General features: G+C 36.4%; 1 protein-coding gene across 1 annotated transcript in view; it reads right to left on the reverse strand.

The window, feature by feature from the left end:
- Positions 1-653: 653 nt before the first annotated feature.
- Positions 654-14,144, reverse strand: part of LOC107295701 (astacin-like metalloendopeptidase) — a 53,946-nt gene continuing 40,455 nt past the window's right edge. The window contains exons 7-12 of the mRNA XM_015825026.1: positions 12,802-12,883; positions 11,802-11,929; positions 9,124-9,239; positions 6,098-6,323; positions 5,066-5,184; positions 654-1,007 (exon numbers count right to left, since the gene is read on the reverse strand). Coding sequence (XP_015680512.1) covers positions 780-1,007; positions 5,066-5,184; positions 6,098-6,323; positions 9,124-9,239; positions 11,802-11,929; positions 12,802-12,883 — 899 coding nt within the window. The 3' untranslated portion in view covers positions 654-779. The remainder of the gene's footprint in view (positions 1,008-5,065; positions 5,185-6,097; positions 6,324-9,123; positions 9,240-11,801; positions 11,930-12,801; positions 12,884-14,144) is intronic.

A 14,144-nucleotide genomic window follows, 5' to 3' on the forward strand; every position in this document is an offset into this window, starting at 1 on the left:
AATCACAAATAAAAAACTCTCAGAAAATGATGATAAAGAATGAACAAACAAGCCAGATAACAGAACACAAACTAGAAGAAAGTGACTTAAATAGGGAAGCTACGAATCAAGAGAACTATAACTTAATACAAACAGAAAAAAAATCTACAAAATTTTGCCATGACAATGAAAATGGAAAAGATATCTTATCTATTAGGACTTCAAAACAAACTTGAGGATAAGAAAAAAGATTTAATAAATGGATTATAGATCTGCCAGGAGAATCATTAGAGCAGGGGGTCTTCAAACTTGGCCCTTTTATGACTTGTGGACTTCAACTCCCAGAATTCCTCAGCCAGGCATGAAGACATGCTCTCTTGCCACTTCCCACTGAAAATGGTTTTACAGACATGCAGTCTTCAGTCTAGGGGCAATACTGAATCTCAAGATAAATTGCACTTGAAAGATTTGTCCTCCATGACTTTATCCACTTACATTTTTAAGCTATTCAACTTAGGAGCTATTGTGTTAATCAGTTTTACAAGTTAAATATAATAAAATGTGTGGTCTTTCTTTTAATAAGCTTTGCATAAATAAACTCTTGAAATTCTTTTGAATTAATGTTATCTATCCAGCCATTTAATCTCTAATGTTTTGCAAGCACAGAACAGAATAAAACTTTTGATTACATAAGTAATTCAATTATTTATTAAGTTAACTACTGCACATTGCATATAGTGTTTGATAATTTTTCACAACACACCCCACAAACTGATGTTCAGAAATTCTAGAAGTTTTATTTAACTGATTGAGTAGTTCATCTTGAATCCAGAAAGTTGAAAAGCAAAGTCGGTGTAAAACTCTATACGAAGAAAGTTTCCAGTAGAAGTATAAGGAGGAATTTTCATTTTTCCACAGAAAGTGCCAATAAACGGAGAACTGCTTTGACTGCCATCATAAAGCACAAGTCTGTCGTATCTGCATCCATCAATGTCTTCCAGTTCAAAAGAGGTCATAGACAAAGATATCTGAGGAATCCAGAAAAAAGTACATTTTTGTGTGTGTTGTGCATACTATAACATTTAATCTAAATTCAGCATCACAGTAAATGTTTAAACAACGAGAATCAGGATTTGGATTCAATTTTTTATAAGTCACTTATGTGAAATGAGCCACCATATTTTTAAAAAAATATGGCTTATGATTTAGCATATTGTACAAACCTATAAATTGTTTATTTGGGAATAACCTGTTGCTTTACATTCTGTTCCTCGTTATGTGCACATGTGCATGCATGCTTGAGTGATATTTCCCCTGTGACTATCAAAGACACAAAGCATGTGCATGTACCAATATATACAGAAGCCCAGGCACATCAATGCTTCAAATAATTTACTTGCGCTAAGATACATTGCAAAATGACTGTTTCAAATACTTTTCAAGTTCTCATACCCAGTGTATTTTGTTGATCTCCTTGTAATATTACTACTGACTGTTTGGAGAAGAAATGAGATTCAGGGTCTTGATATAAAAATAAAATATTATTTTATAACCTGCAGTTTATATGATACTTTCTCTTCAGAACCCTACTAGAGATGTAGGATTTCTCCGGTGGTGGGATTCAAATAATTTAACAACTGGTTCACTGCAGGGGGGAGGTGAGGGGCACTGCCATGAGGAAGGTGGGGGAAGAGGGGAGTTGCCCAATGTATCCTGCAACTGCTTACTGTGCTGAAGGCCCCCGCAGCCAGGCCTACCATGCCCCGACACCTGTCACGCCTCACCTGTTCAGTAGTGACTTCTCCCACATTCTCCTTCTTCCTCCTCCTTTGAATGGCCCTTTGCTCCCATTGCTGCTTTTTCAGTCCTGGAGTTTTGTCTGGAGCCTGTGCAGAGGGTCTTTAGAAATGAAGCTCCGCAGAAATAGGGTGGGGTGGGAACCATTCCCTTCGCTTTTGGACCAACTGCAAAATGGGCTGGAAGGAGCAGCCTGAGGACTCCAATCTGGCTTTGCAGCAAGCAAGGGGTTTGGAGGCATGTGAATGCACACTAGTCTGGCGTCTCAAAAAACCAGGTTTTTTTTTCCAGTGCTGGATTTTTGCTGCCATACTGTATAATTTTCTTTAAAATTTACTTGGTGCGGACTGAAAAAGCAGCAAGGGAAGCGAAGGGCTGTTCAAAGGAGGAGGAAGAAGGAGAAAGTGGGAGAAGCCCAAGGGAGGCCTCCTCCATCACCCTGCAAGTGGAGGCAAAGGGCGGGGGGAGGAGGCAGGCAATCTGGATGTGCTGCATGGTGACAGAAAGCAGAGGAGGCTTGCTACCACTGTGCAGCATGTCTGGATCATCTGCCTTCCCTCCCTGCCTCCGTTTGCAGGTTGACAGAGGAGGTATCCCTTGGGCAATGGAAAGGACATCAGCTTCAGTCGGTGTTTTGGAGAACCTTGTCCGTCACTCGGAGGAGTGTGAGAGTGGCAAGACCCGAACGGCTGAAGGGAGGAGCAGAGAGAGAAAATTTCAGCATCGGATTGATAAAACTTGGAAAAACCGTAGATGGGAAGGCCAGGAGTGGAGACTCAGATTTATCATAACCAGTTCGTCAAACTCAACAAAAAAATTAGGTATCGGTTCTGTCGAACCGGTGTGAACTGGCTGAATCCCACCATTGGATTTCTCTAATGGGAATATAATAAAGGTCATGCAACAGCAAGACTAAGATCGGTTTTGACAAATCATTGGCTATTTTTATCACTATTAGTAAATAATCACAAAAACGCTATCAAGAATCATTCTGGCTTTACACTAGAATGATAGATTTAGATAGTTAAGAGCAAAAGACTGGCATCAATTAAAAATGCAATTATGATTCTCTTTCAAAACATTAAGACAGAATTGAAGTCATGACAACATGATTTCTTATCTGTGCTTGGCAGAATAGCTGCAATTAAAATGACAGCTTTTCCTAATTTTTATATCTGCTTCAAATACTTCAAATCCCCTTATCTCTTACTTGGGTGTACATATTGGAAAAATGCTTTTTAATGTATAATTATGGTGACTGAGATTACACAAACCATATAAGGAAATGTATGATGTCAGTTAATCTGAAATGTTATTTTGATGTTTTTCAATTTAAACAGTTAATTCACACTATTTGGAGCTTAAAAGATGGTCAGATGCTACAAGCTGAGTTAATATTGCACTCTCAATATCTCAGAGTAAAAGTGCTATTTACTATCATAAATCCATATTTACAAAGATTTATAAAAATGAACACAGATTCTGGCCTTTAATCCTTCCCTTTTTCTCTCATAATTTATCTTTTGTCATGGTTAAATAGGATCAGTTACAAGAAATGGCAAGATCAAGTGCTTTCTACTATTATTGACTTGAGTATTAATAAAAAACCTTATTTATGCTGAGTATATACTGGAAAAGAATTGATTGAAAATTCTAACTTGTTTTTAAATGAAATAATTATAATACTTTCTTCTTAAATTATAATACTTTCTTCTTAAATTCATGACAACTTACCAACAGTGTTTAAAAAATGCTTCAAATCTACTTCGTTTAATGTCAAAGGAATATATATTGAACATTATTCAGTATTTCTAAATCAATCACAATAGGGTCTTTTGAAAGACTAAAAAATATCGAAGAGGTCTTAAAATGGGAACATGATTGTAATATGGAAAATGTTATGATATTTTTTTTCTTTTCATTAAACTAGACATACCTAATTCCAGCAACTGTTCTTTAAATGTTTTAGCCTCCAGTCCCCTAATCATTCTTGTTGCTCTTATCTGTACTCTTTCCAGAATCTCAATATCTTTTCTACATTGTGGTGACCAAAACTGGATGCAAGTGTGGTCTTATATCAAGGCATTGTAAAGTGGTATTAACACTTCACATGATCTTGATTCTATCCTTCTGTTAATGCAGCCTAGCACTGTGTTGGCTTTTTTCGCAGCTGCAGCACACTGCTGGCTCGTATTTAAGTGATTGTCCACTAGGACTCTGAGATCCCTCTCACAGTTACCACTATTGAGCAAGGTACCCCCTATACTATACCTGTACATTTGGTTTTTCTTGCCTAAATATAGAATCTTACTTTTTGAATTTCATTTTGTTAAATAGGGCCCAGTGTTCAAGTCTGTCAAGATCCTTCTATATCTTAAGCCTGTCTTCTGAAATGTTGGGTATTCCTGCCAGCTTGGTGTTGTCTGCAAATTTGATGAGTTTCCCATCTATCCCCTCATCCAAATCATTGATGAAGATGTTGAAGAGTATTGGGCCTAAAACAGAGTCTTGGGGTACTCCACTGCATACTTCCCTCCATATAGATGCAGTTCCATTGAGGACTACACATTGAGTGCAGTTATTATCATCTTAATACCATACTTATTACCATCTCTAACAGCAATACCACTCAATTTTCCACCCACCCATTTATGATTCCTTTTTTAAAAAAAACCTTCATAGTCCAAGCCCACTTAATGGTCTCTCTTGCATGTAAGTAATATTATTTTGGCCTCAAGAGCCCAACTTGCCCAGGTAGACTACCTGCAGCCTTTCAGATAGTGTCCTACTGCAACTGCTATCAACCTTAGCCAGCCTACACTGGGAAGTGATGGTGGAAGTGATGGAGGATGACTGTTGCTTTCAAGGATATGTTGGGCAAATTATGAATCATTCCCTTGTTATTGCTGTGCTTTGAATCAGGGGGTCATTTCACACATTCATAACAGTACATATTTCTGAAAAGAGTTGCAAGCTGCACCCAATTCACTTTCTCTAAGTGTAATCTCTGTTCAGGGGCTCATGCAGGAGGGCCCCCCAAAAAAGTCAAAAGAGGGGTAACAACCACATAATTGAAGACCTGGGTTTTTTTTTGGCATACATTTAAACACATAGGGGCTTCAATTACATTGTGATTGGGAGAGGAAAGAAAACCCATAGACTGGTCAACCAGCCATACTGATTGTGCTTCTTGTCTGGAATATTTCACAGGGCTAACCTACAGTCACAGTCAGAGCCACCATCTTCACATTTTTGACCTTCTACCGTCTTTTGTACCACTGCGTCTTACCTTGTTTTCTGGAGGAGCACTGATAATCCATAGGCAAGCTTGATTTGGAGGGTATTTTTTAGGAAAGTTTGGAGTAGTAATGACTCCCGAAGTATTAGTGAATGTTCCTCCACACTTTACTATGGTTAAGAAAAAGAAAACTTCATGTAAATAATAAATAAAATAAAATAAAATAAATAAAATAATAAAATAAAATAAAAAATAAAAAATAAAATAAAGTAAAATAATAAAATAAAATAAAATGGGTTACCTCATTGCGTACATATTTTAAAAAAGGTTTCTTTTTGTTTTTAGTTGTGTGGTTGTTGAGACTCTAAGCAGGAATACAAGACTTTGCAAAATAATCATTGTAGAGCAGGCATGTCAAACTGCGGCCAATGGGCTGGATGCATCACGCTGAAACCGTGCCCACCCCATTGCTGGCAATGGGGAAAAAGTTCCAATACGTTGCACGATGTCATGTGACATCGCGAGTTTGACATGCCTGTTGTAGAGCATTGCAAATTGTTATCCCCTTTTCATTTTTTTCTTGTTAGTATAGAAATATAAACTCAAAGAAGCAAAGAGCCAAAGAGGAAGTGGCTGGTGACCTGTGAAATATCTGCCAATTATTGATCTTTACATGCTTTAGAATTGGCAGACAATGACATAGTCTGAAATCCTATGACAATTCATAGCTCAGAAAGACATGACAAAGGACAAAGCAGATAGCTTCATCCTAAGGCTATCCTCCTCCTATTGATGATAGTGTTGAAGTTATTGGGCTACTTTGAACCCAATGGAAACAGTATTTACTGGAATTGCATAAACCGGAATTGAAACTGATTCTCAGATAAACACTAAATTAGAAATCATAGAGTTTGATGAATCAGAAGTCATAAAGTTTTGCATTTAGAGAATTCAATGAGATTCTTCAAAGGAAGGTGTAAAATTAAGTGATGTTACAGATACATTTAACCATTGCAAATGATTTATTTTGTGTGTATCTGCTTTGTCATTTCACAAGTAACTAGTAATGAATACCATTCATACCATGTGTGTAAGAGGCCATAAATCCTGTTGCAGTTTCATCTTCATCACTTACAAACTCTATAAGCATTGTGTTCCCAGAAGCCACCACGGCAGGTAATTGCCCTGCCCTGCAACATTTGTCAATGAGAATCCGACCTTTTCTACTGCTTCCATCATAAATTCGGATGTAATCAGAGGAACAGTTTGGAGAACTCTGGAGATCAAGAATATGAAAACTCAGGAAGACCTAAAGCAAAATAAGAAAAATAAGCAGCTTTAAGTAATTTAAATCGACTTATTAAGTGTATCTTGATTTTGGTTAAATGTATCTTCTGATATTCACTATACCTTACTGATATAGCACATGTTACATAACACAAGGAAGCTGGGGAAAAAACATTTGTCATGTATAGCTGATTGTCACCCCATCATACTATAGAGTATTTTTTGCTATGTATTTAATATGTCTTATTCTGCACCAGAATTAAGAACTGATTGAGACAGAGATGCTGAACATGATGGAACTAATATGTTTAAAATTAATTCTACAGTCCATTTATCTAACTCTTCTATAGAGAAATTTCATTTTTGTTTTCTAAAAGGTCTTCCACTTTTAACTTAAGTTCCCTGTTTCATTTTATATTCTGGGCATAAAAGCATATTTTTATTTCTAATTACAACGTAGTCTTTCAAATATTGCTGTGCTGTATACTATCTTCCATTATATTAGTGTCTGGTTATACATAGGACTGAAATAGAAATATTTTAACTAAAGCTGCCCATTTCTTTTATACGATTCATTTAAAAAGATGCTTCGTATTAGATATTTTTCACTGCAAAAATTACAGCAAAATCAGCAGTAAAGTTAATGAATATGTTCTGTAGACAGAATAACAGAGTTGGAAGGAACCTTGGAGGTCTTCCAGTCCAACTCCCTGCTCAAGCAGGAAACCTATACCATTTCAGACAAATGGTTGTCCAATCTCTTCTTAAAAATTTCTAGTATTGGAGTACCCACAACTTCTGGAGGCAAGTTGATTAATTGTTCTCGTGGTCAGCAAATTTCTCCTTAGTTCTAAATTGCTTCTCTCCTTGATTAATTTTCATCCATTATTTCTTGTCTCAATTTTTTTTAATATTGTGGCAACCAAAACTGGGTGCAATATTCCAAGTGTGGTCTTATCAAGGCATTATAAAGTAGTATTAAGAATTTGTAGAGCATAGCACTGTGCCGATAACTATGGTTTTCACTGAATTCTGATATATCAGGAAATTCAACATGGAGAAAACAAATAGGAGAATAAACAAACAAGACCGCTGAGCAATACATTTTATCTTCAAGTGATTTTTTTATAGAAATGCATGTTCTTTGTTTGATCTTTTCCACCAGTTGTTCTGATTATGGGAATGGTTGAAATTAGTCAAGTGCTATACTAAGAGCTTTGAACAAATTCTCAAACATTCCATGCCAGCAGGAGTGTTTGGGTTAGCTCCGATTCACTAATTTCTCAAGCAGCTCTTGTTAAATCTGAGAAATGGTGAATGGTTCACAGTACTGACACATGAAACACAATGAAGATTTATTAACTTCATATGTAAAACTGTATAAGCAAAAGGCACCCGCCCATGGATAGAAATGAAAATTGGGTAAATGCAACATACTTCTTAATTTAGAATATATTAGCCTTTCCCAACCCATTACCCCATAATTTTTGAAAATTATAGTTGTTTGGTGAGCTTGTCAAGTTGGAGAAAGATGATTCAAGATATTTGTTTTTTTTTCTTAACTGTCACAGTTTCTTTCTTTAGTAGGCATTTTCTGTTAAGGACATCTGAAGAGGATTGGCCAATGACCTCCTGCTTCTTGATACTTTGAAGTGTTTTTACTCAGAAGACATGGAGTAAAAAAGTAAAAAAGATTTATTTTATTTAGAAAACTTTTCTCTACCTCATTTTGATCTCCATTCCAATGGGTTTGCAAGTATCTTGCCCAAAAATTATGAGAAAGAATCTGAATTTTTGCAGGTGATTTTGCTTAATACACATTTTAAAGCAAAATAGGCATAGTATTGATAAATCTGCATAGTATTGGAGTTTGATGGAATTAAAGATTTTTTTAATGTTATACATTTAAAGGTCAATCTGTTCTGAAGCCTGCTGTCACCTCAGTTGTGCACAACAGTTAGATTTGGGGAAAAGTTTCTGCTTAGCTCTAAGAAAGATGATTTTCAAATCTAAATATCATGGCTGGAGGACATTTGATGGGGCAAGTGTCTTTTTTTCTCTTTTGAGAAAAATAATATGATATTATTATAAAATTCAGGTAATATTATTTGAAAACCCAGGTAGTACGTTCTATTACAGTAGTAATTATAATGTTAATCTCCAGTTGTCTGGAGATTAACCCTCTAGACAACTTAAATATTTAAAGATAAAGGAAAAAACTTAGAATAAAACCTTAAAGTAAATGAAATTTTAAAAATCCCCTTTTCCATTGTATTGTTACTCACCCCAGCTAAAGAAATCAACACCTGAGAAAGTAGGTCTGAATACAACATTCAAATGTATGCTTGCGTGGATATATATGAATGTATAAGGATGTGTTTTTGTGTGACTGTCTAGTCCAGGGGTAGGCAACCTTGGCTCTTTTATGACTCATGGACTTCAACTCCCAGAATTTCTGAGCCAGCATGGCTCAGCTTGGAAACCTCTCCCTTTCCCCTCAGCATGGCTGCCTCAGGAATTCTGGGAGTTGAAGTCCACGAGTCATAAAAGAGCCAAGGTTGCCTACTCCTGGTCTAGTCCCTGTGTATGCATGTATGTGTAAATGAGTGAAAATGTGTTGTGGACCTGTTTGCTTTTACTTTAACTCTGCCTACATTTTATTTGATTCCCACTCACTCTGATCAGAGAGCCCATGGAATGGCAATCATGAAAAAATGTGGCGCTCAGACCGAAAAAATGTTTCTATTCTGACATGGGAAATAAATGATATGAAATATGATATGAGATATGATATGATATTATTTCTGATTTGAACAGCTTACCTTTCCTTGTAGAGTTTGAATGAGCCACAAGCAGGTGATGTTTCTGGGATATGAATGGGGGTAGTTATAAGAGCAAAAATGGCCACCTGGATTATGTAGCACAGTGCTACAATCATCTAAAGGACAGAATAACACATTGGCAAGGAAGAGGAGACATTTAAACAGAAAATTCATCTAAATGATCTAGATTCACAAAGGAAAAATCACATTTATTAAATATCTTTCAATGTAGTTTAGTAAAGTTCATTCTTTTATACAAGATAATGTAGTAATGAAATTCCATGTCAGAGAAATACCTGTCAATGTCCCACTGGTCTCACAACTCTACAATGAACAATGTATTCAGAATTTTTAACTCAGTCAAGATCAAAATACATGTTATTATTATAAGGGAGGAAGAAAAGGATGCAAAAGACTAGCTTTTATATTATTGGAAACATTAGCACGTGCACTGCAATGATCTCTACTCTGTCTTCTGCAGGCCTTTTGTTGGTAAGGACAAAGCTTCTGGCATTTGGCTGATGGATAGATTTTGCTTTCATGGAAGCAGCAGTAGCGGTCCCAGTACGGTGGGTGAATGGATGAGGAGATGTAAATGAGAACAATATGGCCTCATCCATTACAGTAAGGGAGCACAGTAGCTCACGTGGTTAGACCACTGGATTTCCAATTTCCAAGCCTGCATTCGAAGCCAAAGTGCTGCTGTATAGCGGGGTGAGCGCCTGCCTTTTGGTCCAGCTCCTGCCAACCTAACACTCTGAAAGCATGCAAACATGAGCAGATAAATAGGTACCACTTTGATGGCTCATTAATGGGGACATGAAAGGAGGCCCCAACTGGGCATCCCCCAGACAATGGTGATATCGCTGGCTAATTCTTTCACCACAGAAGTGCCTTGGTGCTCAGCATGGAAGTAGAATCCATTACAGTTGCATTGGAAGCGTCATATGAGTTTCTTCAATCTGGAACTTCCATAATTAGAGATTAATATAGGAAAATGATGGCATCTTTGTGATGATTTCATTACATAAAGGAGAATTAAATTACAGATTACATATTTGCATCAGCCAAAATCCTCCAATGCCAGAAAACCCACATCCTTGTCTGAGAAATATGATTGGAATCCAAGCAAAGCTATCATCTTATTGGTTCAGTATGAAGTGTATAGTACATCTCCTTGAAATCCGATGATGTTCCAGCAGTGGCATTCCTGTCCTGGCCATTCCATTTCTGAAATAGCTCCATTATTCAATACATTTTATGGAGCTATTGTTTGTCCATCTCATTTCTAATTCATAGCACCTTTTTGGCATGCTTTATTTGGATGATTGGATATCCTTTGCTCATTTTTCTTTCATCACACCAAAGTTAAAACTCACATTGGGTACAAATGCATCCTAGCTTTCTTCCATCCCAGAGAGCCCTTGTTTTTTCCAGTTACTTCAAGCCACTGAATGCCTCCCAAAGAATCAGTTGGATTACACCACCCTCCTATAGTTATTTTTAGAATGGAAATCTATATCAACCTATGTAGTGCAATAATAATTGCAATAAGCAGCTAAGTGTTTGGAAAGAACCATAAAGAGATTTCATAAATAGACATATATAAATACATGATATCTATAATGTTATTCTCTTTTACAAATAAACAGTGTTATGTAATTCATAGAAAAACATTATGTAAATAAGCAAATCTTGCTTCCACCATCACCATACATCATTTCATACAAGGCCCTTTATTCCTTAAAATTTCTCACTCTTCTTTTTCTCACCATCCTTTCAACTTCATTGAATTATCACTTCCTCCATTTTCCCCTATTTTCAATTTGTTCACTCTTATCTTATATATTTGTTTTAAGATTTGATCTTTATTCAATTTATGTGAACAAACCGGTGAGTCAGTTTTGTATTCCATCCACATTCATTTATTACCCATTCATTTTTCTTATTTATCATGTGCTTTTCTTAAATAACCCATTAGATTCAATTTTACATGTCTTCTAACACAGCCAGTGCTCATTTCCATATATCAAAGTAGATAGAAGCACGTTTTATACCAAGCCATTTTTACTTTTTCAGTAAGCATTAATTATAATGAATCACTGTTTTCCCAGCATCATTTGCATGTTGTAACATTTCTCCTTTCATTTATCCATCTTTGATAAACATTCTCCCTAGGTACACCAGTTCATCTACTTGCTGTAATTTTTTACCTATTTTATCTTTAATGAATACATTTTTAGATCCATAAAGTACATAAGCAATCATGTCCCTAACTAAGTCACAGTATAGTGTATATTCACTATACATTTCTTTAATCATAAGTACATTAAATAATCAAGGTGACATTGTACATCCTTATTTTACTTCCAGAATCACTCACTAAGATCTGATGCATTCTTTCCGTCACATATTGCTCTTATTTCATTCAGCAGCTATTTTTCAACTTTATATTTATACAAAACACTCCATACTTTGAGCCAATTCACACTGTCTTAAACTTTCTCTTAATTAACAGATGTACAGTAAATTATTCCCTAAGTTTAAAGCACTTTGTTGAATAATGTCATATAATGTCCAATTATTTTATTAAATTTGGCTGCCTTATAATTCAATGTTATAAAAATTCACAATATTAAGATGAAAAGTGTGTTGTTATGCATGACTTTATTACTCACTGCAGTTGTAGAGCTTATTGATTTTTTTCACATCTAAGTTGCTCAGTCCTACTCTTTGACCAATTGGTACAGATCCATTAGGAATGGGGATAATGGTTGGTTTTCCAGCAGTATTAGAAAAATCATACCTGCCAAAACAAATTACAAAGTCTAATTTGGCAAATTTATTAATAGCCCATATCTTATATAAAATATGAATGACAATCCTGGAAAATCAGGATCAGGATCAAAGCCAAGAAAACTATCCCATTAATTTCTAGGATAATATCTGAAAACATTTGTCACATATCAGCATGAGAACTGAATTTGGCAACAATGTGGCATTGAGAGTTTTTCCCATCCATTGGAAGCAAAAAAACAAAAACAAAACAAAACCCAAACCCACCTATTTTATGTACTTTCCCCGAAAATAATAGTCAAAGTAGGAGCTGAAGGGAGGGGGTGAATTATTAGACAACAATAAAGGAGAATATTTGTAGCTCTGGGATGAAATGAGGGGTCCTTGGTGCTTTCTGAGCTTGGCTGTTTTCTTGCAGTTATTTCATTAGCTAAACTAGGTAATCAATGCTATCACTAGCATTACAACATCAATATCACAACATCACTACCACTGATGATGTTACTTAATCTGGATAATGAAACATCTGCAAGAAAACAACCAAACTCAGAAAATACCAAAGATCCTTAATTATATAACAAAAAACTCCTTTTAGCCAATGGGATTGGTCTAGTTCGGGGGTAGGCAACCTTGGCTCTTTTATGACTCATGGACTTCAACTCCCAGAATTCCCGAGCCATCCATGCTGAAGAGAAAGGGAGGTTTCCAAGCTGAGCCATGCTGGCTCAGGAATTCTGGGAGTTGAAGTCCACGAGTCATAAAAGAGCCAAGGTTGCCTACCCCTGGTCTAGTTCTTTTTTTCTTCCTTTTTTATGGGGGGGGGAGTCTGTTGAATTAGATGAGCTACTACTGGTTTCAGATTTTTTGAGTCAATAAACTTACGCGCCATAATGCATAACTGAATCATAGTCATATGGAAGACCTAGATTGGTGGTGTTCTCTTTCTCAAAATTCCCCCGTTCTCCTGAAATATATTAAAGTAAATAATAGATTTGCCACCAATGCAAAACACAAAGAGAAAACAGGAGGAAGGCAGGTTTTCATTCACATATTTCAGATATAAGGATTTGTGAGTGTAGCAATAGATTGTTAATTTCTGATTGCTTTTAAACTTTATCCTGTAAGAAGATTTTATTAATAGAATCTAATTCAATCTTATCATATTGGCACAGCAGAGTCACATAAGACAATGAGCCATTAAAACTGTTAACAAAACATAGAATTCAATTAATATTACACACACACACTCACACACACACACACATACACATATACCTTATATATATATAATAGATGAGAGAATTCAGCCATTGTGATAAAGATAATACAGATGGTCCTTAAGTTATGCCATAGAATCATAGGGATGGAAAGGACCTCAGAGATCATCTAGCCCAGGGGTAGGCAACCTTGGCTCTTTTATGACTCATGGACTTCAACTCCCAGAATTCCTGAGCCAGCAGGGAGTTGAAGTCCATGAGTCATAAAAGAGCCAAGGTTGCCTACCCATGTTCTAGTCCAACCCCTGCTTAAGACAGGAGCCTTATGCCATCTCTATGCCATGAGCCATTGATGGTGCAGTGGTTAGAATGCAGGCTACTGCAGGCTACTTCTGCTGACAACCGGCTGCCTGCAGTTCCACAGTTTGATTCTTGCGGGCTCAACGTTGACTCAGCCTTTCATCCTTCCGAGGTTGGTAAAATGAGGACCCAGATTGTTGGAGAAAATATGCTGACTCTGTAAACCACTTAGAAAGGGTTGTAAAGCACCATGAAGTGGTATATAAGTCTAAGTGCTATTGCTATTTCCATCTCAGTCAAATGATTGTCCAGTCACTTAGTGATCATTTGAAGTTACCACCAACCCCCCCCAACTGAGGACTACTTACAACCCAGATTTGAAGTTCCAAAAGCCCCCAAATGGTTATGTGATCATATTTTGGGTACGGTCAACTGACTCACATTTATTGTTGTTTGCAGCATCTGGTAGTCACATGACTCCATTGTACAGTACAACATATTTTCTCTGAAACCAGTGTTTACTTTTGGTTTCAAGCAAAAATAAAAGTCATTGCAGACAATGGATTTGCTTAATGACTGCCATGTTCGCTTTATAACTACCACAGGCACTTTACAACTGCCATGTTTGCTTTATCACTGCTGGGCTTGCTTCTCACAGACTGCTAAAAAGATCATAAAATTGGGTGTGGTCATCCGTGATTTGCAAGA

Source organism: Protobothrops mucrosquamatus, unplaced genomic scaffold (assembly GCF_001527695.2).
Source record: "Protobothrops mucrosquamatus isolate PMUCROS unplaced genomic scaffold, P.Mucros_1.0 scaffold2449, whole genome shotgun sequence".
Taxonomy (NCBI): Eukaryota; Metazoa; Chordata; class Lepidosauria; order Squamata; family Viperidae; genus Protobothrops; species Protobothrops mucrosquamatus.